The 23,532-nt window shown below is 51.1% G+C and overlaps 1 protein-coding gene across 4 annotated transcripts; it reads right to left on the reverse strand.

The window, feature by feature from the left end:
* Nucleotides 1-645: 645 nt before the first annotated feature.
* On the reverse strand, nucleotides 646-18,969 carry LOC105484026 (heterogeneous nuclear ribonucleoprotein A/B). Of its 4 annotated transcripts, none has more exons than XM_011745190.3 (8): nucleotides 18,818-18,969; nucleotides 6,614-6,845; nucleotides 5,662-5,830; nucleotides 4,797-4,955; nucleotides 4,463-4,594; nucleotides 1,921-2,038; nucleotides 1,094-1,234; nucleotides 646-810 (listed from the first exon to the last, which is right to left on the reverse strand). In XM_011745190.3, exons 2-8 carry the CDS (start codon nucleotides 6,820-6,822, stop codon nucleotides 740-742), a joined length of 999 nt encoding a protein of 332 aa, XP_011743492.1. In that variant the 5' UTR covers nucleotides 6,823-6,845; nucleotides 18,818-18,969; the 3' UTR covers nucleotides 646-739. The 4 variants fall into 4 exon arrangements, with proteins under 4 accessions (XP_011743492.1, XP_011743491.1, XP_011743493.1 ...); XM_011745189.2 differs by lacking the exon at nucleotides 18,818-18,969 and adding an exon at nucleotides 6,920-7,129; XM_011745191.2 differs by lacking the exons at nucleotides 1,094-1,234; nucleotides 18,818-18,969 and adding an exon at nucleotides 6,920-7,129.
* Between the last annotated feature and the right edge of the window lie 4,563 nt (nucleotides 18,970-23,532).

Below are 23,532 nucleotides of genomic sequence, written 5' to 3' on the forward strand. Positions count from 1 at the left end.
GCCCTCACTGCCCCATCCTCACTCCCCATAGACCTCTTATTCCTTTCTTTAAAGAGGGCTCAGTTCTAAGCAGGGCAGTCCTTAAAGGACACCCCCACAACTGGGCCTGCTGCAGGAGGAAGCCCAAAGTCCAGGGTACCTGGTACCCCCCACCCTGAGCAAGAGGTCTCAGACAGCATATCCCACACTCACCCAGGCTTGGGGGTTTTTAAATTTTATTTCAAAAGCTTGGATAGCTTCAATATCCAGGTTGTGGCAAAATCAGGACACGTGTAAAATACCTTACAATACATTAGATTCCCAAAAGGTACCAAAAAGTACAGTAAAATTAACACTTCCATTACAGGAAATGTATGACACAAATAATATAAAATTAAAAGGTGAAAAAAAAGGTGACACTGGTTTCCTAAGATACAATTTACTCTTTACAACCAGGGTCCACAGGTCCAGGCTGCAGAGCGGCAGCAGGAAGCAGAGCCTCCCGCCTGGTTCTGGGGGACCTGGTAATAAAAATCAGCCCATAATGGCGCTCTGGCCTCTCAGACACCACACGCTGCCTAAACAACTAGAGCTCTGGAAATAGTAAATAGGAGAGTGATTTCCATGGGGGAGATTTTAAATAAGATGCACATGGGACAGGCCATAGAAAGTTTGCCAAGTTAAATTTGGTACATAATTGTGTTCACTCCATATCCAAACAAAGCATGTGTGCGGTCAGTTGGTCGCTCCTGCTGCCGCCTCAGTATGGCTTGTAGTTATTCTGATGGCCACCACGTCGCTGGCTCTTGCCGTAGTTTGTACTACCCTGACCTAGGGATAAGAACAACCATAGCAGCTACTATTTACAAGCATTTGCCCTGTGCCACGCGCTTGATACGCATCTTTGCAGGATCCTCACCAGCCCTGTGACAGCAGAGATTGCCTTCCTCATGTTACTAAGACCCGGAAGTCTAAGGCTCAAAACTGAGTAGCTCTCATAGCTGAGCCAGGCCTGTCTGACTCCAAAGCCCCTGCTGCCAGTGGCTCCTGCACTGTCTGTCCTGCCTCCCCTGGGGGTGGGTGAGCGGATGGGGCCTCCCTCTCTCCTACTTACTGTAGTCGTAGCCGGGGCCGTAGCCGTAATAGCCATAGGGCGAGTAGTCGTAGCCGCCATAGCCAGGCCCGTAGCCCTGCTGGTAGCCGTAGCCCTGGTTCCAGTAGTTGCCGTAGCCCTGATTCCAACTCTGACTCTGACCTGTGGGGGGAGCAGGGCACAGGGGCCCGTGGACCATTTAGCATACGCAGGAGCTAGGATGGAGGAAATCCTGCCCTTTGGGTGGCAGGGTTACTATGGCAACTCAGGCAGAAGCCAAGGGGCTGCTGTTCTGGTGTACAGGGCCCTGGGCCCAACCCTGCATCTGAGAGACCCAAGCAGAGGACCAGAGACCAGGACGCTAGCTTTACTTGGGGCAAACAAGGCAGCTCACTCACTCAGTCACTCTCTGATCACTCCCACTCTCCTTGGCAGCTTGGCCTTTAAAAAAGATGCAGTTCAGGCTTTGGAGTCAGAGGGGCCTGGGATGGAAGGGGATAAATGCCTGGCACAGCTCTGCCCTACCCACCCTTCTGCCTACCTGCTCACAGGTGTACCAGACTCAGGACATCCACAAAGCCAAGACACCCATCATGTCCCCTCCCCCAGAGTATAACACAAATGCTCTCTCTGCCCTGGGCACCCAAGCCATTCCAAGGGGCAGCAGCAGGCAGCAACAGCCTCAAGCACACAGCCCTGACCCAGAGCCACTCCTATTCCTGCTCGTCCCCCACCTCACACAGTCTGCCCACCCCTGCTGCACAGCACCAGAGGGAGCCCCGAGACAGGTTTGGAAGGCTCCATGTAGGCAGGGAAACAGGACCCATCTTCATCCAGGTTCCACTCACCTCCACCTCCACCGCCACCTCCGCTGCCTCGGTTCCCTCGGTTGCGGTTTCCACGGCCCCCAGAGCCATACTGCTGCTGCTGATAGACTTCTTTGGGCTGGGCCACCTTGATCTCACACTAAAAGCCAAGAGGACAGTGGTCAGGCCAGTAGGACAAACTCAGGGCAGTGAATGCACAAAGATCTTCACTGCAACAAACATCAGATCAGGTCCATCTGCTCAAAAACAAAATATGCTAGTGTGGGAGGTCACCCTTGAGCTAAATAAAGCTCATGGAATCCCAACTAAAACCACGGGCCTTCCAGCAGAGAACCCTTCCCACAGAATGCACTTGAGATGGGCATCTCAGCCCCAGGGCAACTCCATGTCTAATGGAGGCAGGCAACTGGGCCAACTGCAGCCCAGGGAAGCAGAGGACAGGCTGGGAGCAGGCATCACACCTTGGTCCTACTGGGCTAGAGGGTCAGACAAGACTTCTCAGATGAGGGGCCTTACACAATGAGATTTTAACATCTTTTTCTCTTTACAGAAGAAACTCATCTCATTCAAATACATGCTATTGAGAAGGCGACCCTGACCTCCCTCTTACAGATAAAGTCTCAGAGGCTTTCAGAGGCTCAGGATGGGGGGCCTGCCTGAGGCCATAATGCTACCCACCGGCTCCTCCTAACCACTGGTCTGTTGGGATGACCCAGATGTCTGCATCCCCTCAAGTCAGTCAATTTCCTTTTTGTCCACTGAGGGTGGGATGGGGTAGGCTGGGGTACTTTCAATGCTCCTGCTTAAATAAGTTAGACCAGACCAGTGTATTTCTAAAGAAAATCCTGACACGCACCCCCATTAAAAATAGTACATTTTACAGTGTCCCCATATAGTCATACTTTTAATCAGCAAAATAATGCAATCTCATATATATTCTATCCTACTGAATTAAAAATACTGAATACAACCAACTAAATATACTTACTTCTAAGACTCACTACCAGTAGTTTCACTTAAACTTTGCCTCAGAGGCTCTTCCCACCCCATTTCCCATTATGGCACATAGAGAAAAAGGCCTCTTTATCACTGTCCAATGGAGTAATAACCAATGCCTCCCTTAACTGCCTCAAAGACTGTCACTTTATAGAAAATTTAAGACTATCCTAATCCAATCTTCCCAAACTCCCAGCCAGGACAGAGACTTCCAGGAGCTCCACCTGTCCTACGTTATCTGGCTGCCAACGCCTGCTCAGAAACAGAGCCTGCCACACCCTGCCACTGCAGGCCGCACCCACAACTCCCAACTGCCAACTTGAAGCCTGAACTACCCTTTCCCTGACCAGAGTTCAGGAGGGAGGAAGAGCTACACGTCTCTGCACATGATTCCAGTCATTTGAAAGCACAACTGACCCTGGATTTAAGCTGGCCAGGATCCTGGGAGATCTTTGGAAGGATTTTTGCCTGGGTATAGGGTTGACTTAAAAGAGGTGCCCAGAAGACCAAGTGAGGCAGTTCATGCCTGTAATCCCAACAGTTTACAAGCCTGATGCAGAGGATGGTGAGCTCAGACAACATGGTGAGACCAGGCTTTAAAAAAAAAATACAATACCAGGCGCAGTGCCTCATGCCTGTAATCCCAGCATTTTGGGAGGCCGAGAGACGAATCACAAGGTCAGGAGATTGAGACCATCCTGGCTAACATGGTGAAACCCAGTCTCTACTAAAAATACAAAAAAGTTAGTTGGTCATGGTAGCGGGCACCTGTAGTCCCAGTTACTCAGGAGGCTAAGGCAGGAGAATGGCATGAACCCGGGAGGTGGAGCTTGCAGTGAGCTGAGATCGTGCCACCACACTCCAGCCTGGGTGACTGAGCGAGACTCCATCTCAAAAAAAAAAAAAAAAAGAAAATATGAGCCAGGCATGGTGGTGCATGCCTGTGGTGCCAGCTACTTGAGAGACTGAGATGGGAAGATCCCTTGCGCCCAGGTCAAGGTTGCAGTGAGCCATGATAGTGTTACCACACCCCAGCCTGAACAAAGCAAGACCCTGTCTCAAAGCAAAAAAAAAAAAAAAAAAAAAAAAAACACCAAAGCAGCAAAACGGATGGAAGTGGACAAAGATTTGGTTGTAGAAGGAGGTAAAAAGGCTCTGGAGCAAGAAAAACTTCACCACAGAGGAAAATCAGTGAGTTGCAGAAGTTCTAGGATCTTCTGAGACCTTAACTGCAGGCTTCATACACCCTGGACTCAAAAATCTAGAACACTCTCACCTCTAGCTTTAAATGACAAACTAAAGAGGCTACTCAACCTGCTCTATTCAGAGGCCACCTTCTCCTGCCTCCCTCACATCCTGTGTTTGTTTACTGGCAGTCCTCCCAGCCCGGGAAGTCTTTGAAGGATCAGAACACTGCCCCAACCAGGGCAGCATACACTTCAGAGAAATAGTTAGGTCTAACCAACCTGGAGAGCTCCTGCACCATGGCCCAACCCCTAACCCCCACCCCTCTAAGGGCCAGCTCTCCAGCAGCACAGGATGCCAAGCAGAGTTGGGGACACCTTACCTTGCTTCCACTGATAGTATGGAACTTTTTCTCCAGAACCTTCTTCACAGGTTCTTCTTCTTTAAAGGTGATAAACACAAAACCTCGTCTTTTGTTCAACTTTGGATCCATTGGAAGTTCAATGGCCTCAATCTGCAAAAAGCATAGGCAAACTCAGGCTCCATACCTCTCTACCCCAGAGCATATAGGGGACTCACAGGAGAAAAGACCCCACTGAAGGCAGAGAGTGAAAAATAAGCCCTGCCTGGGAGGGTCTACTCAGCCAAGGATACCAAGGACCAGAAAGAAGGCAGCCTTAGGGCAGCTGATGGGCTACTCCCAGGGCCACACTCACCTCCCCAAACTCGCCAAAGTACTCCCTGATCTTTTCCTCAGTGGCTTCAGGATTCAGACCCCCAACGAAGATTTTCTTCACTGGGTCCTTCTTCATAGCCATGGCCTTTTTAGGGTCAATGACACGGCCATCCAGCCTGTGCTCCTTCTGGTCTAGGACCTGTTCCAACAGAAAGGGGTCAGGCTGACTCAGCAGCATGAGCCAGACAAGGCCCTTCTCTCTAAGCCATGAAGACACCAGCACAGATACAAAAATGTGTTTCACCCCCTCCAAATTCTACCCCAGCTTAACTTCCCAACCCAATTTTCTTCAAACCTCAAGTACAGCTGGTTTACCTCTACACCTAGAAAGCAGTCCTCACCCTCAAGCCTTTGATCATGCTCTTTCTGCCCAAGTCCCAGCGTGAGGCCCATCTCCAGAAGCAAAGCAGCAGGGACTCAGCACAGGCTGAAGATGGGCTGCAGGGGATGAAATCCTCGCTCCACTCCCTACTAGCTGTGACCTCTTCTACTTAAATGTCTGAGCCTCAGGGTTTTGGTTTTTGTCCTGTAAAATGGGGCTAACAGCCTATCATAGCAATCTTGGACTCTTGTAATCCTCCCAGATGTTTAGCACAGTGCCCAGAATAGGCACATAAAAGGTAATGAATGTCAACTATAATCTTCCCGAACCACTCCAGCACATACTCTCACTCCCAGCTTAATTTGTATTTTCATCCCCTCAAAAACCGGAACATAACCTCTGGCTTTGCCCAAAGCACTCAACCACATGCAGAACACACAAACTAGTCATGCTGTAAGAAAGGTGTCCTCTTAGAATTCAAATCGTTTCCACTGAGACTGCTGAAATCCAGCACCCAGCTTACCTTCTCCACACTGGCTGCATCTTTGAACAGGATAAACCCAAACCCTCTTGACCGTCCAGTGTTGGGATCCATTTTTATTGTACAGTCAACGACCTCTCCAAATTTAGTAAAATAGTCTTTTAAATCTTTTTTGCTAGTATCCCAGCTCAGGCCACCAACGAACATTTTTCTGAAATGGTAGGGTGAGACACATGGCAACAAGTCTTATAAGCAAGCTGTGATTTTGGAAAGGACTGGCCCTGGCAAAGCTCTCACAAAGTCTACAGCTACCCTTAGAGTCTGCAAGGTGCACCTTAGAAGGATGTTAAATCTCCACTACCCTCCAAATTCAATTCAACCAGGACCCTAACGAAGCTTAACAGGGCTCTGCAGCCCCAGGCTGTGAGAAGCAAAGAAAGGCCCACCTCACCAGGGACATGGGCCCTAACTACTCACAACTGGAAATTCATTTGTTATCTACAACCATGTATCAAAGGGCCAGCGTCTTCGCCACCTCCTGAGAACTCTTTTCAAGGAACTCGATGCTTCCGGGGGCCAAGCCCGCCCAGGGTTCAGACCGTGACTCCGCCCCCGGGAAAGGCGGAGGAGGGAGGCCTGGGCCCCGGCTCGCGCCAACTCCGCCCACGCAGCCCCGGCGCGGCCCGAGACGCCGCCGGGCCCCGGGTCCGAGCGCTTTCCCTCTTCCGGGCCATCCGCCCGCCCCTGCGCCGGCTCCGGCCCCGGCAGCGCACAAACGGCCCCGGGGCGGCGCCAAAGTTGACCCAACAAACTCCTGCAAACTCCAGCGCGAGTGGCGGCGCCAGGCCCGCCCGCGAACGCAGCGGCGACAGTCCGCGGGCCGCACCGGCCCCGACCCGGGCCAGGCCGCCGCCCCTCCCCCCGCCGCGTGGCGCCAACAAAAGGCGGCCCCGGAACAAAGGCGGCGCCCCCGTCCGCCCGCGCCCGCACCTACCCCGCGTCCTCCTCGTTCTTGCTGGCGTTGATCTGGTCGCCCTCGGCGCCGTTCTGATTCCCGCTCGGGGGCGCCGCGGTCGCGCCTCCAGCCCCCGCCGTGGCGCCCGTGCCAGCCCCGGCCGGGGACTCGCCTTCAGGGGCGGCCTCATGTCCGTTCTCGGTGGCGCCCGTCGTCTCCATGGGCTGCTCCTCGCCCGCTTCCGACATGCTAGGCCGAGGCGCGGCGGCTCCTGCAACCAGCGGCGACAGCGCGTCAGGCCGGCGCGGCTCCCGCCAGAGCTCCCGCCCGCCGGCCGCCGCTCACCTCGCCGCCGATGACGCCGCGGGGCCCGCTCGTCCCCACCAGCCGGGGAAGGCGCCGCGGGCTCGGCCGCACTCAAGCTCGCGCTGCTGAGGCCTCGCCCCAGTCAGCCCACGGAGCTGCTCCAACTGTGTCTCCTCCTCCTTGGCCGCCGCCGCCGCACGGGAACCCACCGACACAACCAAGCTCCCTCCCGCGCGGTGCCACCGCCTGACAATGCCGACTCGTGGCGCCCTTTATAATGCCGGAGCCGGGGCCCACTTCGCAACAAACTGCACGCTCATTGGCTGCTCAAGTCCGTCACTCAACCTAGCGTCAACGTCCCATTGGCCGCGGCGGCGCGCGCGCTCTAGACCCGGGCGGGCTTTGTCCTCATTTTAGAACCCGCGCGACTACGGCGCGTACCGAGGGCTCCGGCAGCCGGGCCGGACGGCGCCGGGTCCAGGGCGGCGAGCAGCCACAGCACAGCGGTGGGAGGGCCTAACCGGACTGTAAGCTCGTCGAGGCCCTAGTCCCTTGCTCTCGAGCACTCCATCCCAGCATTGGCAGCCTCCGCCTCCCCATGTCCCAAAAGAGGAAACTAGGCTGGAGAAAGTTTCGCAGTCCAAGGACGCATGGCTGGAAGTGGCAGAACCCGGGCTTCCGAGGTTGGGAGAGTGGGGGTCCTCCAAAGCCCTCAGCACGGGTCGGAGGGAGGGGGCTGAACCCGCCACCCCCCTGGACCTTGGTGCCCTCCAAGCCCCGCGCTCGCGACCTGTCCGTCGCCTCCCCCCGAGATGCCCTGCAGGGACTATGAGACCTTGGTGTTTCCCGATCCTCGGTCCCCTGGCACCACCTTAACGATTGACATCGCATTTGTACTTTTGTTTACTTACATTTTTCCTTTAAATCGTTTGTCTTTTTCTTCCTTTTTTTTTTTTTTTTTTTTTTTTTAGATGGAGTCTTGCTCTTGTCGCCCAGGCTGGAGGCAATCTCGGCTCACTGCAACCTCCTCCCGCCCCGGGTTCAAGCGATTCTGTCGCCTCAGCGTCCCTGAGTCGCTGGGATTACAGGCGCCCGCCACCACCTCCGGCTAATTTTTGGTTTTTTTTTGTTTTTTTTTTGTTTTTTTTTTTGAGACGGAGTCTCGCTCTGTCGCCCAGGCTGGAGTGCAGTGGCCGGATCTCAGCTCCCTGCAAGCTCCGCCTCCCGGGTTCACGCCATTCTCCTGCCTCAGCCTCCCGAGTAGCTGGGACTACAGGCGCCCGCCACCTCGCCCGGCTAGTTTTTTGTATTTTTTTTAGTAGAGACGGGGTTTCACCGTGTTAGCCAGGATGGTCTCGATCTCCTGACCTCGTGATCCGCCCGCCTCGGCCTCCCAAAGTGCTGGGATTACAGGCTTGAGCCACCGCGCCCGGCTAATTTTTGTATTTTAGTAGAGACAGGGATTCGCCATGTTGCCCAGGATGGTCTTGAACTCCTAACCTCAGGTGATCCACCCGCCTCGGCCTCCCAAAGTGCTGGGATTACACGCAGCCACCGCGCCCGGCCTATGTTTCGTCTTCGTTTGAGACAGGGGTCTTGCCCTGTCGCCCAGGCTGGTCGCAAATGCTGAACTCAAGAGATCTGCCCACCACGGCCTCCCACAGTACTGGGATCACAGGCTAAGCCACCTCGCTCGGCGCCATTTATTTTTGTTGAAACTTTTTTTTTTTTTTCCCACTCTGTCTCCCAGGCTGGAGTGCAATGGCGCGATCTCGGCTCACCACAACTGCCGCCTCCCGGGTTCAAGCGATTCTCCTGTCTCAGCCTCCCGAGTAGCTGGGATTACAGGCACCCGCTACCACCCCCGGCTAATTTTTTGTATTTTTTTAGTAGAGATGGGGTTTCACCATGTTGGCCATGCCCATCTTGAAATCCTGACCTCAGGTGATCCACCCGCCTTGGCCTCCCAAAGTGCTGGTATTACAGGCGAGAGCCACTGCGTCCGGCCTTTTTTTTTTTTTTTTTTTAAACAAATACAACACTCGTGAACTCATGAGGTAAAGGACAGGGCGGGGGCATTGTTCTCTTCCTAATACACAAAACTCCTTTATATTATCTCCTTGACCACAAAACTTTAAAGGCCTGGGTAATCCCGTTATTCCTTTTAATCATATGGGTGGCAGGCCCCAAGGCAAGCAGGATTACAACCTCCAAGCCTGCAGGTTACCAAATTGCAACCCAGAACTCAAGCAGCTAGCGTTTCCAGTGGATTCCTGCAGCCAGGACCAGTGTGGTGGACTGGGCATTGCATTTTCTTTACTGTGTCTTAACAACCCAAGTAAGGTGGTACCGTCCCCAATTTTATTTTTAGTATTTTATTTTTTGACACAAGGTTTTGCTCTGTAACCCAGGCTGGAGTCCAGTGGCACCAACACGGCTCACTGCAGCTTCAACCTCCCAGGCTCAATTGAGCCTCCTGCCTCAGCCTCCCAAGTAGCTGGAACCACAAGTGTGGCCCCCATGCCAAGTGAATTTTTTGTAAACACAGGGTCTCCCTATGTTGCCCAGCTGGATCACCAATTTTTTTTTTTTTTTTTTTTTTTTTTTGAGACGGGGTCTCGCTCTGTCACCCAGGCTGGAGTACAGTGGCGCAATCTCAGCTCACTGCAATCTCCGTCTCCTGGGTTCCAGTGATTCTCCTGCCTCAGCCTCCTGAGTAGCTGGGACTACAGATGCACTCTACCACGCCCAACTAATTTTTGTATTTTTAGTAGAGACAGGGTTTCACCATGTTGACCAGGCTGGTCTCAAACTCCTGACCTCAGGTGGATCACCAATTTTAAATGAGAAAACTGAAGTCAAGAGCAGCGGCCCAAAGCTCCACAACCAACTCAGGCACTAACTCCACCCAGGCAGTGGAGTTGCCCTGAGGAGGAAAGATGAAAATACATGGACTTCAGACTTCTCTAGGAAAGTCTGAAGATTTAGCTCACACTGCACGGCATTCCCCTAAGGTAACAATCAGGTGGAGCTGGGATACCCGTACCCAGGCAAGCAAGTGCCCTCTGGTTCACCCCAAGGCCACTCTTCACTCTCCCAGGCTAGATTCCATAACAGGAAGTTACATATTTCCACACAACCTTACTCATGTCACTGAGATCTAGCAGCAAGGCTTTCAGGGAGGTCTCTAACAAACTGCTCACCCCACCTCCACCCCAGCCCTTGCCAACCCACAGAAATGAGGGCCAGGGCTGTGGCTTGCAGGAGATGATGGGCACAGCTCCCCAAGCAGTGAAGGTAATTCAGGAAATTAAGTTCAAATTCAAATAGTGTAGGTGCAGCCCAAGGACATTACTGCAAATTCCCTTAATCTTCCACCTGGATTCCTTTAGCACGACTCAAACACTTTCAGTGACATGTAAAGTCTGAGGACACAACATTTGGACAGTGCTTAGCAGTTTACAAAATGCTTTCACCAACCTTGCTTTATTGGAGCTTCAAAATAGCTTTGTGCAGTTACCCATATTTTATACACAAGAACACTGAAACCACAGCTAAAACTGTGGCCACAAAACCAACAGGTCCAACTCCACACTGGGGATGGTTTCCAGGTCTCCTGGCTACTGTGGGACAAGGTATGTCTGAGCTTCTGAGTTCCTTGATCTAAATTAGATCTCCAAAAGGAGATCTAATTTATTCTGAGGCTCAGCTGGGCGTGGGGGCTCACGCCTGTGATCCCACCACTTTGGGAAGCCGAGGCAGGAGAATCCCATGAGGCCAGGAGTTTGAGACCGGCCTGGGCAACACAGTGAAACCTCATCTCTACTAAAAATACAAAAAAATGTCTGGGCATGGTGGCCCAGGCCTGTAGTCCCAGCTACTCGGGAGGCTGAGGCACAACCTCCCACCTGGGAGGTGGAGGTTGCAGTGAGCCGAGATCGCACCACTATACTCCAGCCTGGGTGACACAGCAAGACTCTGTCTCTAAATAAATAAATAAATAATAATCCTGAAGCTCAAATAATGTAATGGCTTAAAAAATACTTCATAAACTAGAAAGAACTACAGGCAGGTAGGGGTCAGACTCAGCAAAAAATAAAAAATGCCGGACTGAGCACAGTGGCTCATGGCTGTAATCCCAGCACTTTGGGAGGCCGAGGTGGGTGCATCACGAGGTCAGGAGATCGAGACCATCCTGGCTAACACGGTGAAACTCCGTCTCTACTAAAAAATACAAAAAATTAGCTGGGCGTTGGAGGGGGGCGCCTGTAGTCCCAGCTACTCAGAAGTCTGAGGCAGGAGAATGGTGTGAACTCGGGAGGCGGAGCTTGCAGTGAGGGAGAGCTTGCAGTGAGGCAGAGCTTGCAGTGAGCCGAGATTGGGCCCCTGCACTTCAGCCTGGGTGACACAGCGAGACTTTGTCTCAAAAAAAAAAAAAATAAATAAAATAAATAAAGCCTTCATATTGTATCCAAGGGTGTTTCTGCCAGAGGCAAGACACCACACTGTTTGGGAAACAGTAGGAAGTCCTTTTGACACAGGCCTCCCTCTCTTGTTATTAGGTCCAGTTACAGACCCTGAGTAGAGAGCACTTCCATGACAGCGAGGTTCTCAAGTCAACCAGGAGCTCAGTTACCCCTGAAAATCTCTTAAAAGGCCCATAGAGTACACACTCCCCGGGTTTGGGCTATTCAGAATATACGCATAAAATGTGGACAATCTGCAATGTGGGAAAGGACATACACAAAATACTTTTGGATCGTTTTTTAATTACATGAATTAATTTTTCTCACATTCTTTTTTTCCGTTTGTTTTTTGGCTGAGCCTGCAAGGTGGAAGTTGCATGAGTTAACTACAAATATATTGTGCCTCTGCTGTGGCCAACTCCCGCCGCAGCCACTTCCCACACTCCAGCAGACAAAGTCCAGCTCCCCTGCTTCAGGACAGTCCTCTCGCCAGGGGAATCTTTCTAAAACACAAGTCATACAATCTGAGAGCTACAGTGAAAAAAGGAAAAATTTAAAATGCAAGTCCCATCTCGTCACTACCTCTGTGTGAAAACCCTGGCTGACTTCCCAGTGCTGTGAGGATGAAGTCTTAGCCTTGACTTCGGGTGAATATGAGTGGGAGAGACAGTGGGGGCTCCCAGAAATCTGTGTCCCCGCCTTGCCGCCTCCCTTGCTGTGTGGTCTGTGAGTGGAGGAGTCCCTTTCAGGCTGGGGCGATGGAGACTGGGGGCCTTCTCCAGACTTCCCTTCCCCCCGCGACCATGTGTTCTGTATGGCTGAGCTACCTTATGGAGAAGAGATGTTCAACCCACATCAGATTTGACACAAGCTGAAAATGAACCTGTACTGGGCCTGGCACTGAGATTTGGGATTTTTTTTTTCCTCCAAACTGTGGCCTGGCCTATCCTGACCCTCCCAACTGGCCTGTAAGGTCCAGCATGAGCCGCCTCAGCTGCACCTCCTTGCCACCCCACTCCAGCTGTGCTGAATTTCTTTTACTTGCTGGAACACACCAGTGCCCTCCTGCCTTTGGGCCTTCGCACCTGCTGTTCCCTCTACCTGGAACAGTCACCTACCTACTGTACACATTGTGGTTGAATTGTGTGCCCCCATAAAAGACATGTTCACGGCCGGGCGCAGTGGCTCACGCCTGTAATCCCAGCATTTTGGGAGGCCGAGGCAGGCAGATCATGAGGTCAGGAGATCGAGACCATCCTGGCGAACACGGTGAAACGCTGTCTCTACTAAAAACACAAAAAATTAGCTGGGCGTGGTGGTGGCGCCTGTAGTCCCAGCTGCTCGGGAGGCTGAGGCAGGAGAATGGCGTGAACCCGGGAGGCGGAGCTTGCAGTGAGCCGAGATCGCGCCAGTGCACTCCAGCCTGGGCGACAGAGCGAGACTCCGTCTCAAAAAAAAAAAAAAAAGATATGTTCAAATCCTGACTCCTGGTGCCTCTGAATGTAACCTTACTTGGAAATAGTCTTTTCAGGTGGAATCAAGTTAAGATGAGGTCAAACTGGAGTATGAGGATGAAAGGCCCACCCTACTCCCATATGACTGGTAGACTTAAGAGGGGGAAAGACAGACAGCCACGCAGGAAAAATGCCACATGGCAACGGAGGCAGAGATTGCAGTGATGCATTTACAAGCCAAGAAACACTAAGGATTGCCGGCAACACCAGAAGCTAGGAGAGGGGCAAAGACCCTCCCCTGAAGCTTTCAGAAGGAGCACGGGCCCGGCTGGCAGCTTAATTTTAGACTTCCAGCCTCAAGAACTGAGAGAGTATACAGCTGGGTTGCTGTAAGCCACTCAGTTTGCAGCACTTAATCACAGCAGCCCCAGAAACTGAACACAGCACCCAGCAGACTTCCTCCTCCTCCTATGGGAAGTGTTTGGTCATGCCCCAAGGAAGGGTGCCCCTCAGAACATGGGCCACCCTATTGCCATTGACTGTGAGTGCCCTGAGACCCTGCATCGGGTCTTTCTCCTCCACCCTGACTCCTACGGTTTCCACCCCAGTGCGTGCAGAATGAATAGAAGATCTTTTTTTTTCCTTTTTCTTTTTCTTTTTTTTTTTGAGACAGAGTCTTGCTCTGTTGCCCAGGCTGGAGTGCAGTGGCATGATCTCAGCTCACTGCAACCTCTGCCTCCTGGGTTCAAGCGATTCTCAGACCTCAGCCTCCCGAGTAGCTGGGATTGCAGGCATGCGCCACCACACCTGGCTAATTTTGTACTTTTAGTAGAGATGGGGTTTCACTGTGTTGTCCAGGCTGATCTCAAACTCCTGACCTCAGGAGTTCGGACTCCCAAAGTGCTGGGATTACAGGCGTGAACCACTGTGCCCAGCCCCAAATCTCATCTTGAATTACAATCCCCATAATCTCCTTTTGTCATAGGAGGGATCTGGTGGGAGGTCATTGAATCGTGGGGGCGGTTCCCCCATGCTGTTCTCGTGATAGAGAGTGAGTTCTCACAAGATCTGATGGTTTTATAAACATCTGGCATTTCCCCTGCTGGCACTCACTCTCTCTCTCCTGCTGCCATGTGAAGAGGTGCCTTCCGCCACGATTGTAAGTTTCCTGAGGGCTCCCCGCGCGCAGAACTGAGTCAGTTACACCTCTTTCCTTTATAAATTACTGAGCCTCAGATATTTCCTTATAGCAATGTGAAAACAAACTAATCTAATACTCTTTCAAACCAGCACCTTGTGGACCAAAGTTGCCTCTTGGACCCACTTACTTGCTCTATACAGTGTTTTGTTCTGTTTTTGTTTTTGAGAGAGGTTGCCCAGGCTGTAGTGCAGTAGCTGTTCACAGGCGTGACTGCAGCTCAGTGTAGCCTTAAACTACTGACCTCAAGTGATCCTCCCGCTTCAACCTTCCTAGCAGCTGAGACGCACACCACTTCACCCAGTCCTACGCAGTGTTTGGCTCATTTGAAAAAATTGTTTGCCAACATTTATGGATTGTGACATTTCTTTCATATATATGTGTGTGTGTGTGTGTGTGTGTATTAGATGGAGTCTCACTGTGTTGCCCAGGCTGGAGTGCAGTGGTATGATCTTGGCTCACTACTAAAACCTTCACCTCCTGGGTTCAAGCGATTCTTGTGCCTTAGCCTCCCAAGTAGCTGGGATTACAAGCATGCACCACCACGCTAATTTTTGTATTTCTAGTAGAGAAAGGGTTTCATCATATTGGCCATGCAGGTTTCGAACTCCTGACCTCATGATCCGCCCGCCTCAGCCTCCCAAAGTGCTGGGATTACAGGTGTGAGCCACCACGCCCTGCCAGATTATTTCTACACAAGGTTGTATGTCCAGTTACTTTTGAAAAATTGTTAGCTAAGGTGACATTGGGCCACAGTCTCTTATGTCCAGAATCAGCAGGAGCTGAGTCACAGTGACCCCCAGTGGATGAGGCAGGCACTGTCCAGCTAAACCCAGCCCCCACCATGTTCTAATGTCTTCCTCCAGGGCCCCACTAAACCTATTCCCATTGACCAAAAGCATCTGAGATGTGGATCCCTAAGCAGACCTCCATGAAGGTCAGCTTCTTCATCTTTTTTTACATTTTTTCTGAGACAGGGTCTTGCTCTGAGTGCAGTGATGTGATCACGGCTCACCGAAGCCTTGACCTCCTGGGCTCACGTGATCCTCCCGCCTCAGCCTCCCATTTAGCTGGGACTACAAGCGTGCGCCGTCACACTCAGCTTGTTTATTTATTTAGCTAGAGACAGGGTCTTCCTGTGTTGCCCAGGCTAGTCTCGAACTCCTGGGCTCAAGCCATCTGCCTGCCTTAACTTCCCAAAGGGCTGGGATTACAGGCATGAGCCACCACTCCCAACCTACTTCATCTTTTTTTTTTTTTTTGAGACGGAGTCTCGCTCTGTCGCCCAGCCCAGGCTGGAGTGCAGTGGCGCGATCTCCACTCACTGCAAGCTCCGCCTCCCGGGTTCACGCCATTCTCCTGCCTCAGCCTCCTGAGTAGCTGGGACTACAGGCGCCCACAACCGCGCCCGGCTAATTTTTTGTATTTTTAGTAGAGACGGGGTTTCACCGTGGTCTCGATCTCCTGACCTTGTGATCCGCCCTCCTCGGCCTCCCAAAGTGCTGGGATTACAGGCGTGAGCCACCGCGCCCGGCCCCTACTTCATCTTAAAAAAAAAAGAGGACGGCACCTGTCTCTCCACAGTCCTGCAGCGCTATGGGAGGACGGCTGCTACGCGTTTAGAACCGCGCCCGCTGTAAGTGAGAGCTGCTGTGACTGCTAACAGCAGCAACAGTGGAAGCATCCAAGGTAACATTCCTTTGCCTGCTGACACCCCCTCCCCCGCCACCGGCCCCCAGCCACCCCACAACAACATATCTCAAAATATATCTCAAGTCAAATCCTTGAAACAGGCAAGTAAGAGATCTGGAGAGACAACCTGGGGCAGCCTCCCTAAAATCACACTTTCTTGCAACAGCTACCCCACGCCCTGCTGAGTCTCAGAGGCAGCCTCCGTCCTTCAGAAACCAATCAGAAATGGCTAGAGCCCTGTTCTGTGGTTCCCATACAAACCCTCATCCTCCCAGTTTCCTCGAGAGCTCACAAAGCTGCATAGTGGGCACAGCTCACACAGGGGCCCAGCCTCGTCTGCAACACGATCTCCTGTGTAGTTTTTGAAACTTCAGACTCCCTGACCCCTGGGGCTGGACTCTCAGTTTTATAAAGCATTCTAGGCACCGGTCATTGCGACAGGGACAGATTTTAGGACTCACTACTGCAGATTAGGTGGAGAGAAAGCCTATTAAACTGGGAAATGCCTGTCGCCCTCTGAGAGGCAGCAGTGGCTCCTAAAAGAGGCTCTTTATGTTTATGTCTTCGCATTGCAACTAGGTCAGTGTGGACCTGCGGGCTCTTTCTTTGAGCCTTAGTTTCTTTTTTTCTTTCTTTCTTTCTTTTTTTTTTTTTCAGACTGGGTCTTACTCTGTGACCCAGGCTGGAGTGCAGTGGCACCATCTCGGCTCACTGCAACCTCCATCTCCCAATATCAAGCGATTCTCCTGCCTCAGCCTCCCAAGTAGCTGGGATTACAGGTGCCCACCACCATCTCTGACTAATTTTTGTATTTTTAGTAGAGACGGGGTTTCACCATATTAGCAGGCTGGTCTCAAACTCCTGACCTCAGGTGATCCGCCCACCCCAGCCTCCCAAAGTGCTGGAATTATAGGCGTGAGTCACCGTGCCCAGCTTGAGCCTCAGTTTCTGATTCCGCAACAGTTCATCTATTCACTCATGTATTCACTCGATTGAATTGTTGAGGCTTCAATTGCCAACAACATGCCCTTGACCTCCAGGACAGACTGGGTCTCTGAACTCTAAACCCTCATGCATAACTGTTCCTTAAACATCTTTACTGAGGCTGAGCAGGGGTTCTCCAGCAGAGACAGAAAAGAAGGGGTGCAGGCAGAGGAGATGACACAGCTCAGCTTCTAAGCTTGAGAAAGCAGAGGTTGCTTGGAGAACAAGTTGCCGCACACGATGAAGAGGAGCTGGGACTGCGCGGCTGGGCAAGGACTTTGGGTGCCACGACAAAGGGTTCAGATTTATCCCGCAGGAAACTGGAAGTCAGTGAATACTGCTGTGGCCGTGCTCCAGTGGAGGAGATGGGAAGGAGGGATGATAAGAGACCTTGAGGAGGGTGCGTTGGCAGAACGCTGTGTTTGTGTGTGGTTACAACCCCAACTCCATGCATGGCGCAGGACGGGTGGTGAGGCTGGAGCACCGGACCAGAACCGCTTGGTGGAGGGCCTTGGACTCAGAGGCTTGCTTCTCTCAAGGAGAAACCATTCCAACCCTTGCTTCCTGGCTATCCCTCCTGCTGGTGGCACCAATTGTCATGACCATTTCTTCTAGTATATTTGTCCCTAGAGGCTAGAGAAGGATCAAGAGATGATCCATTTGCAAGATCAAGTCCAAACCCCTTGGTAACAAAGGCTGGCAGAGGGAAAAGTGAGCCGAGCAGCGCCGGGCTGCCAGCCTCCCCGTGCCACGTCCTTTCAGCTCCTCCACCACACAAGGCTTTGGTCTGATCAGACCCGAGGGAAAGAGACAAGGGCACTCCGAGGTTTTCATCTTCCTACCCAAGTGCTGAGCCTGAAAGACCACAGAGACACAGACACAGAAAACCTGCCTTCCTCCTGCCAGCCGAGAAGCAGGAAGCCACAGACAGGACCATCCCCTCCGCACCTCCCACCTCCCTTCTCCCTGCACAGCAGAGGGGAAGGCAAAGCTGGTTCCGTGGGTGTGAACAGGAAGCGCAAGAAGCCCCAGCTCTGGCTGTTCCCAGCACAGGGCCAGACCGGGCAGGGCTCCCCAGGCAGGGCAGAGGAGGCAGCAGCGGGTGGGGTGTCGAGGACAGAGACTCAGCCTCCAGTCAACACAGGGAAAGAGCCAGAGGCCTTCTGCTGTGAAAAGAAAGGATTCTTGGCTTGTTAGGGCTTCATGTCATGGATGTCTTAACATACGGTTTTCACATTCTGCCAGTGAACTGGTCAGAACCCTTCTCCAGTAGGGGCCAGGATGTAGGCTTGGAGTGGAAGACAAGGACATGCTGTGTGCTGATCCAGGTGGGTGAGAGATGGAAGGCCCTCAGGGCAGGGGCTCTCTCATACTCACCACCTGGTCAATTGCTTGGCAACATCTTGCTTTTAAAATTTTATTTATTTATTTATTTATTTATTTATTTATATAGAAACATGGTCTCACTATGTTGATTAGGCTGGTCTCAAACTCCCGGCCTCAAGCAACCCTCCTGCCTTGGCCTCCCGAAGTGCTGGGATTACAGGCATGCACCACCATGCCCAGCCAACATCTTGCTTCTTGCCACCTGGCTTGCTGCACAGCCTCTTACAGATACCCCACAAACAGCTCAGTCCCTACCCGCAAAGCCCACACCACTCCCTGAACTCGCTGCTGCAGAAGGCCCCTCAGTGTGTGCCTCCCGGAGCCCTGCCCCTCCACGTCACCTTAGTGAAATCCGGCTGTCCCTCTGTGACCCCACACCCCACTGCTGAACACCAGGCCACACCCACTTCCCCCAAGGCAAATTGGGGTCATCTCACTCTGGGCGCTCCAGCTTCACTAGTAGAGCAGCACTGTATACCAGATACAGATGCAAGCCACAAGTGCAAACACATGTATCATTTAAATTGTTCTAATAGCCACATTAAAAAGTGACTCAACAGTGGGAAGATGCTATGGTTTGGATGTGGTTTGTTCCTACCAAAACTCATGTTGAAATGTAATTGCCAATATAATGGCATTGACAGGTGGGGGACCTTTCAGGGATGTTTGGATCATGAGGGATCTGCCTTCATGACAAGATATTCATGCACAGTCCCCCAGAAGCGAGTTCTCACTCTCTTGGGTCTGGATCAGTTACCTTTAGAGTTGGGTTGTCATCAAGCAAGGTCGCGTCTCATGTTTTCCTCCTTTCCCCCATGCACCTGGTCCGCCTTCCATTTCTCTGCCATGTTTTGATGCAGCACAAAGCCCTCACCAGAAGCTACCAGATGCAGCTGTCCAATCTTGAACTTCCCAGCCTGCAGAACCATAAGCTAAATAAACCTCTTTTCTTTCAAAATTATCGAGTCTCAGATATTCAAACAACAGAAAGTGGACTAAGACAAAGTAAAAAAAAGTAAAATAAAAAATAAAAATAAAAAACTGGGGGGTGAAGTTAATTTTAGTAATATATTTTACTTATTCTGAGATATCCAAAATATAATAAAAAGTTATGGGATATTTTGTTTTTTATACTGTCTTCAAAATCTAGTGTGTATTTTACACCTAAGCTTTTTTTTTTTTTTTTTTTTTTTTTTTTTTTGAGACAGAGTCTCGCTCTGCCGCCCAAGCTAGAGGTGCAGGGGCACAATCTTGGCTCACTGCAAGCTCCACCTCCCAGGTTCACACCATTCTCCTGCCTCAGCCTCCCCAGTGGCTGGGACTACAGGCACCCACCACCACGCCCGGCTAATTTTTTGTATTATTTTTAGTAGAGACGGGGTTTCACCTTGTTAGCCAGGATGGTCTCCATCTCCTGTCCTCGTGATCCACCCACCTTGGCCTCCCAAAGTGCTGGGATTACAAGAGTGAGCCACCGTGCCCGGCCACACCTAAGCATATTTTAATCCAGTACAGCCACATTCCTTTCTCTCTTCCTCCCTCCCTTCCCTCCTTCTTCCCTTCCCTTCCTTCCTCCCTTTCTCCCTCCCTCCCTCTCTTTTTCTTCCTTTCTTTCTTTTGTTTCTTTTTCTCTCTTTCTTTTTCCTTCCTTTCTTCTTTCTTATGTTCTTTCCTTCTTTCTTTCTCTTCTTTCTTTCTCTTTTTCTTTTCTCTGTTTCTCCTTCTCCTCTTCCTCCTCCTTCTCTCTCTCTCTCTCTCTCTCTCTCTCTCTCTTTTTCTTTCTTTCCCTGTCACCCAGGTTTGGGATGCAGTGTTGAAATCATAGTTCACTGTAACTTGAAACTCCTGGGTTCAAGCAGTCCTCCCACGTTAACCTCCAAAAGTGCTGAGATTACAGGTGTGAGCCATCGTGAGTGTCCCTGGCCACATTTCAAGTACTCAGTAGCTGCAGGTAGCCAGGGGCTACTATGATGAACAGGGCAGATCTAGACCAGAGGTTGGCAAACTATTGCCCATAGCCCAAATTTTGCTTACTGCTTGATTTTATATGATCCCTGAACAAATAATGATTTTTACATTTTTATTTTTTATTTTATTTTTTTTTTTTTGAGACGGAGTCTCGCTCTGTCGCCCAGACTGGAGTGCAGTGGCGCGATCTCGGCTCACTGCAAGCTCCGCCTCCCGGGTTCACGCCATTCTCCTGCCTCAGCCTCCGGAGTAGCTGGGACTACAGGCGCCCGCCACCACGCCCGGCTAATTTCTTTTTGTATTTTTAGTAGAGACGGGGTTTCACCGTGTTAGCCAGGATGGTCTCGATCTCCTGACCTCGTGATCCGCCCGCCTTGGCCTCCCAAAGTGCTGGGATTACAGGCTTGAGCCACCGCGCCCGGCCAATTTTTACATTTTTAAATCATTGAAAAAAAAATCAGGCTGAGTGCAGTGGCTCATGCCTGTAATCCCAGCACTTTGGGAGGCCGAGGCAGGCAGATCACTTGAGATCAGGAGTTCAAGACTAGCCTGGCCAACATAGTGAAACCCCATCTCTACTAAAAATACAAAAAAATTAGCCGAGTGTGGTGGCACATGCCTGTAATTCCAGCTACTTGTGAGGCTGGGGCAGGAGAATCGCTTGAACCTGGGAGGCAGAGGTTGCAGTGAGCTGAGATCACAGCCTGGGCAACAGAGCAAGACTCTATCTCAAAAATAAATAAATAATCAAAATAATAATATTTCATAACACATAAAAATTGTATGAAACTCCACTTTCAGCATCCATAAATTAACTTTTACGTTCTGTCAATAACAATCCCCCCAAATTATGGAATTTTGTTTTATTTCTTGTTACGTACTTACCTACTTAATACCCTCGATTTTGCCTGTTGGCCCAAAGCATAAAATATTTATTCTATCCAGGCATGGTGGCTCATTCCTGTAATCCCAGCAGTTTGGGAGGCCAAGGCAGGTGGATCACTTGAGGTCAGGAGTTCGAGACCAACCTGGCCAACATGATGAAACCCCATCTCTACAAAAAATTCAAAAAATTACCCGGACAGGCCGGGCGCGGTGGCTCAAGCCTGTAATCCCAGCACTTTGGGAGGCCGAGGCGGGCGGATCACAAGGTCAGGAGATCGAGACCACAGTGAAACCCCGTCTCTACTAAAAATACAAAAAATTAGCCGGGCGCGGTGGCGGGCACCTGTAGTCCCAGCTACTCAGGAGGCTGAGGCAGGAGAATGGCGGGAACCCGGGAGGCGGAGCTTGCAGTGAGCCGAGATCGCGCCACTGCACTCCAGCCTGGGCAACAGCGTGAGACTCCGTCTCAAAAAAAAAAAAAAAAATTACCCGGACATAGTGGCACATGCCTGTAATCTCAGCTACTTGGGAGGCTGAAGCACAGGAATTGCTTGAGCCTGGGATGTGGAGGTTACAGTGAGCCAAGGTAGCGTCATTGCACTCCAGTCTGGGCAACAAGAGTGAAACTCTGTCTCAAAAATAAAATAAATTATTTTTTAAAAAAATAAAAGAGAGATCATAAGACACAAAACAGATTTTTTTTTTTTAAAGACAGAGTTTCACTCTTGTTGCCCAGGCTGGAGTGCAATGGCATGATCTCGGCTCATTGCAACCTCTGGCTCCCGGATTCAAGTGATTCTCCTGCCTCAGCCTCCTGCATAGCTGGGACTACAGGCGCCCACTACCACATCCAGCTAATTTTTTGTATTTCTTTTTTTTTTTTTTGAGACGGAGTCTCGCTCTGCCACCCAGGCTGGAGTGCAATGGCCAGATCTCAGCTCACTGCAAGCTCCGCCTCCCGGGTTCACGCCATTCTCCTGCCTCAGCCTCCCAAGTAGCTGGGACTACAGGCGCCCGCCACCACGCCCGGCTAGTTTTTTGTATTTTTTAGCAGAGACAGGGTTTCACCGTGTTAGCCAGGATGGTCTCGATCTCCTGACCTCGTGATCCGCCCGTCTCGGCCTCCCAAAGTGCTGGGATTACAGGCTTGAGCCACCGCGCCCGGCCAATTTTTTGTATTTCTAGTAGAGATGGGGTTTCACTATGTTGGCCAGGCTGGTCTCAAACTCTTGACCTCTTGACCTCAGGTGATCCACCCGCCTCAGCCTCCCAAAGTTCTGAGATTACAGGCGTGAGCCACCATGCCCGGCTCAAAACAGGCTTTTTATAGCAATAAGATGCCAAATTTCTACCTGACTCTGGTACAACATCACATAACAGATAGCAGACCCTGAAGGAAATCAAAATACTTTACCCCAAAATATATTTATTTGACAATATTTTGAAATGGCCCTGCAAAGCTGTCTCCTGTGGGGGAAATTTGCATCTGTAGAGAATTTCCATTAATTCAGCCAGGACTTTCTCAGATTTAGGAGAGATTCAATGAGAGTCTGAAACCTTTGAAGGTCTGAAAAGAGACATTCACTATCTATTCTCAGGGTTGCTACCTGGAGGCCATCTACGTAACAAGAACCTCAGCTTCCACAACCCCCTTATCTTAAACATTTCTTCCCACTGACTTCAACTCTGTTTTTTTTTTTTTTTAGATGGAATCTTGCTCTGTTGCCCAGGCTGGAGTGCAGTGCACCCTCCACCTCCCCGGTTTCAAGCGATTCTCCTGCCTCAGCCTCCAGAATAGCTGAGACTACAGATGCCTGCCACCACACCCAGTTAATTTTTGTAGTTTTAGTAGAGATGGGGTTTCACCATATTGGCCAGGCTGGTCTCAAACTCCTGACCTCGTGATCTGCCCTCCTCGGCCTCCCAAACTGCTGGGATTACAGGCGTGAGCCCCCATGCCTGGCTTGACTTCAACTCTTTATTTTATCTTATTATTATTATTTTTTTTGGAGATGGAATTTCATTCTTGTCGCCCAGGCTGGAGTGCAATGGTGCGATCTTGGCTCATTGCAACCTCCGCCTCCCAGGTTCGGGCGATTATCCTGCCTCAGCCTCCAAAGTAGCTGGGACTACAGATGCCCGCCACCATGCCTGGCTAATTTTTGTATTTTTAGTAGAGATGGGGTTTCACCATATTGGCCAGTCTGGTCTTGAACTCCTGACATCAAGTGATCCATCCACCATGGCCTCCCAAAGTGCTGGGATTACAGGTGTGAGCTACTGTGCCCAGCCTATTTTATTTTATTTTATTTTTGAGACAGGGTCTCATTCTGTCCCCCCAGTTGGAATGCAGCGCTACAGTCATGGCTCACCATAGGCTTGACCTCCTAGGATGAAGTAACCCTCCCGCCTCAGCCTCCCGAGTAGCTGGAACTATGAGTACACATCACCATGCCCAAGTAATTTTTAAAATTTTTTTGTAGACACCAGGTCTCACTGTGGTGCCCAGGCTTGTCTAAAACTCCTGGGATCAAGCCATCCTCCTCAGCCTCTCAAAGTGCTGGGATTCCAGACGTGAGTCATTGTACCCAGCCACTTCAACTCTTTAGACACAGCTTA

The sequence above is a fragment of the Macaca nemestrina genome, chromosome 6 (genome assembly GCF_043159975.1).
Source record: "Macaca nemestrina isolate mMacNem1 chromosome 6, mMacNem.hap1, whole genome shotgun sequence".
NCBI classification, from domain to species: domain Eukaryota; kingdom Metazoa; phylum Chordata; class Mammalia; order Primates; family Cercopithecidae; genus Macaca; species Macaca nemestrina.

Coding starts and splice junctions, on each gene's coding strand:
- LOC105484026 (XM_011745190.3), bottom strand. CDS start 6,822: ATGTCGGAAGCGGGCGAGGAGCAGCCCATGGAGACGACGGGCGCCACC. Junction 4,956..5,661: donor ATGCAGCCAGTGTGGAGAAG/GTAAGCTGGGTG, acceptor CTGTTGGAACAG/GTCCTAGACCAGAAGGAGCA. Junction 2,039..4,462: donor ATACTATCAGTGGAAGCAAG/GTAAGGTGTCCC, acceptor CTTGGCTTTTAG/TGTGAGATCAAGGTGGCCCA.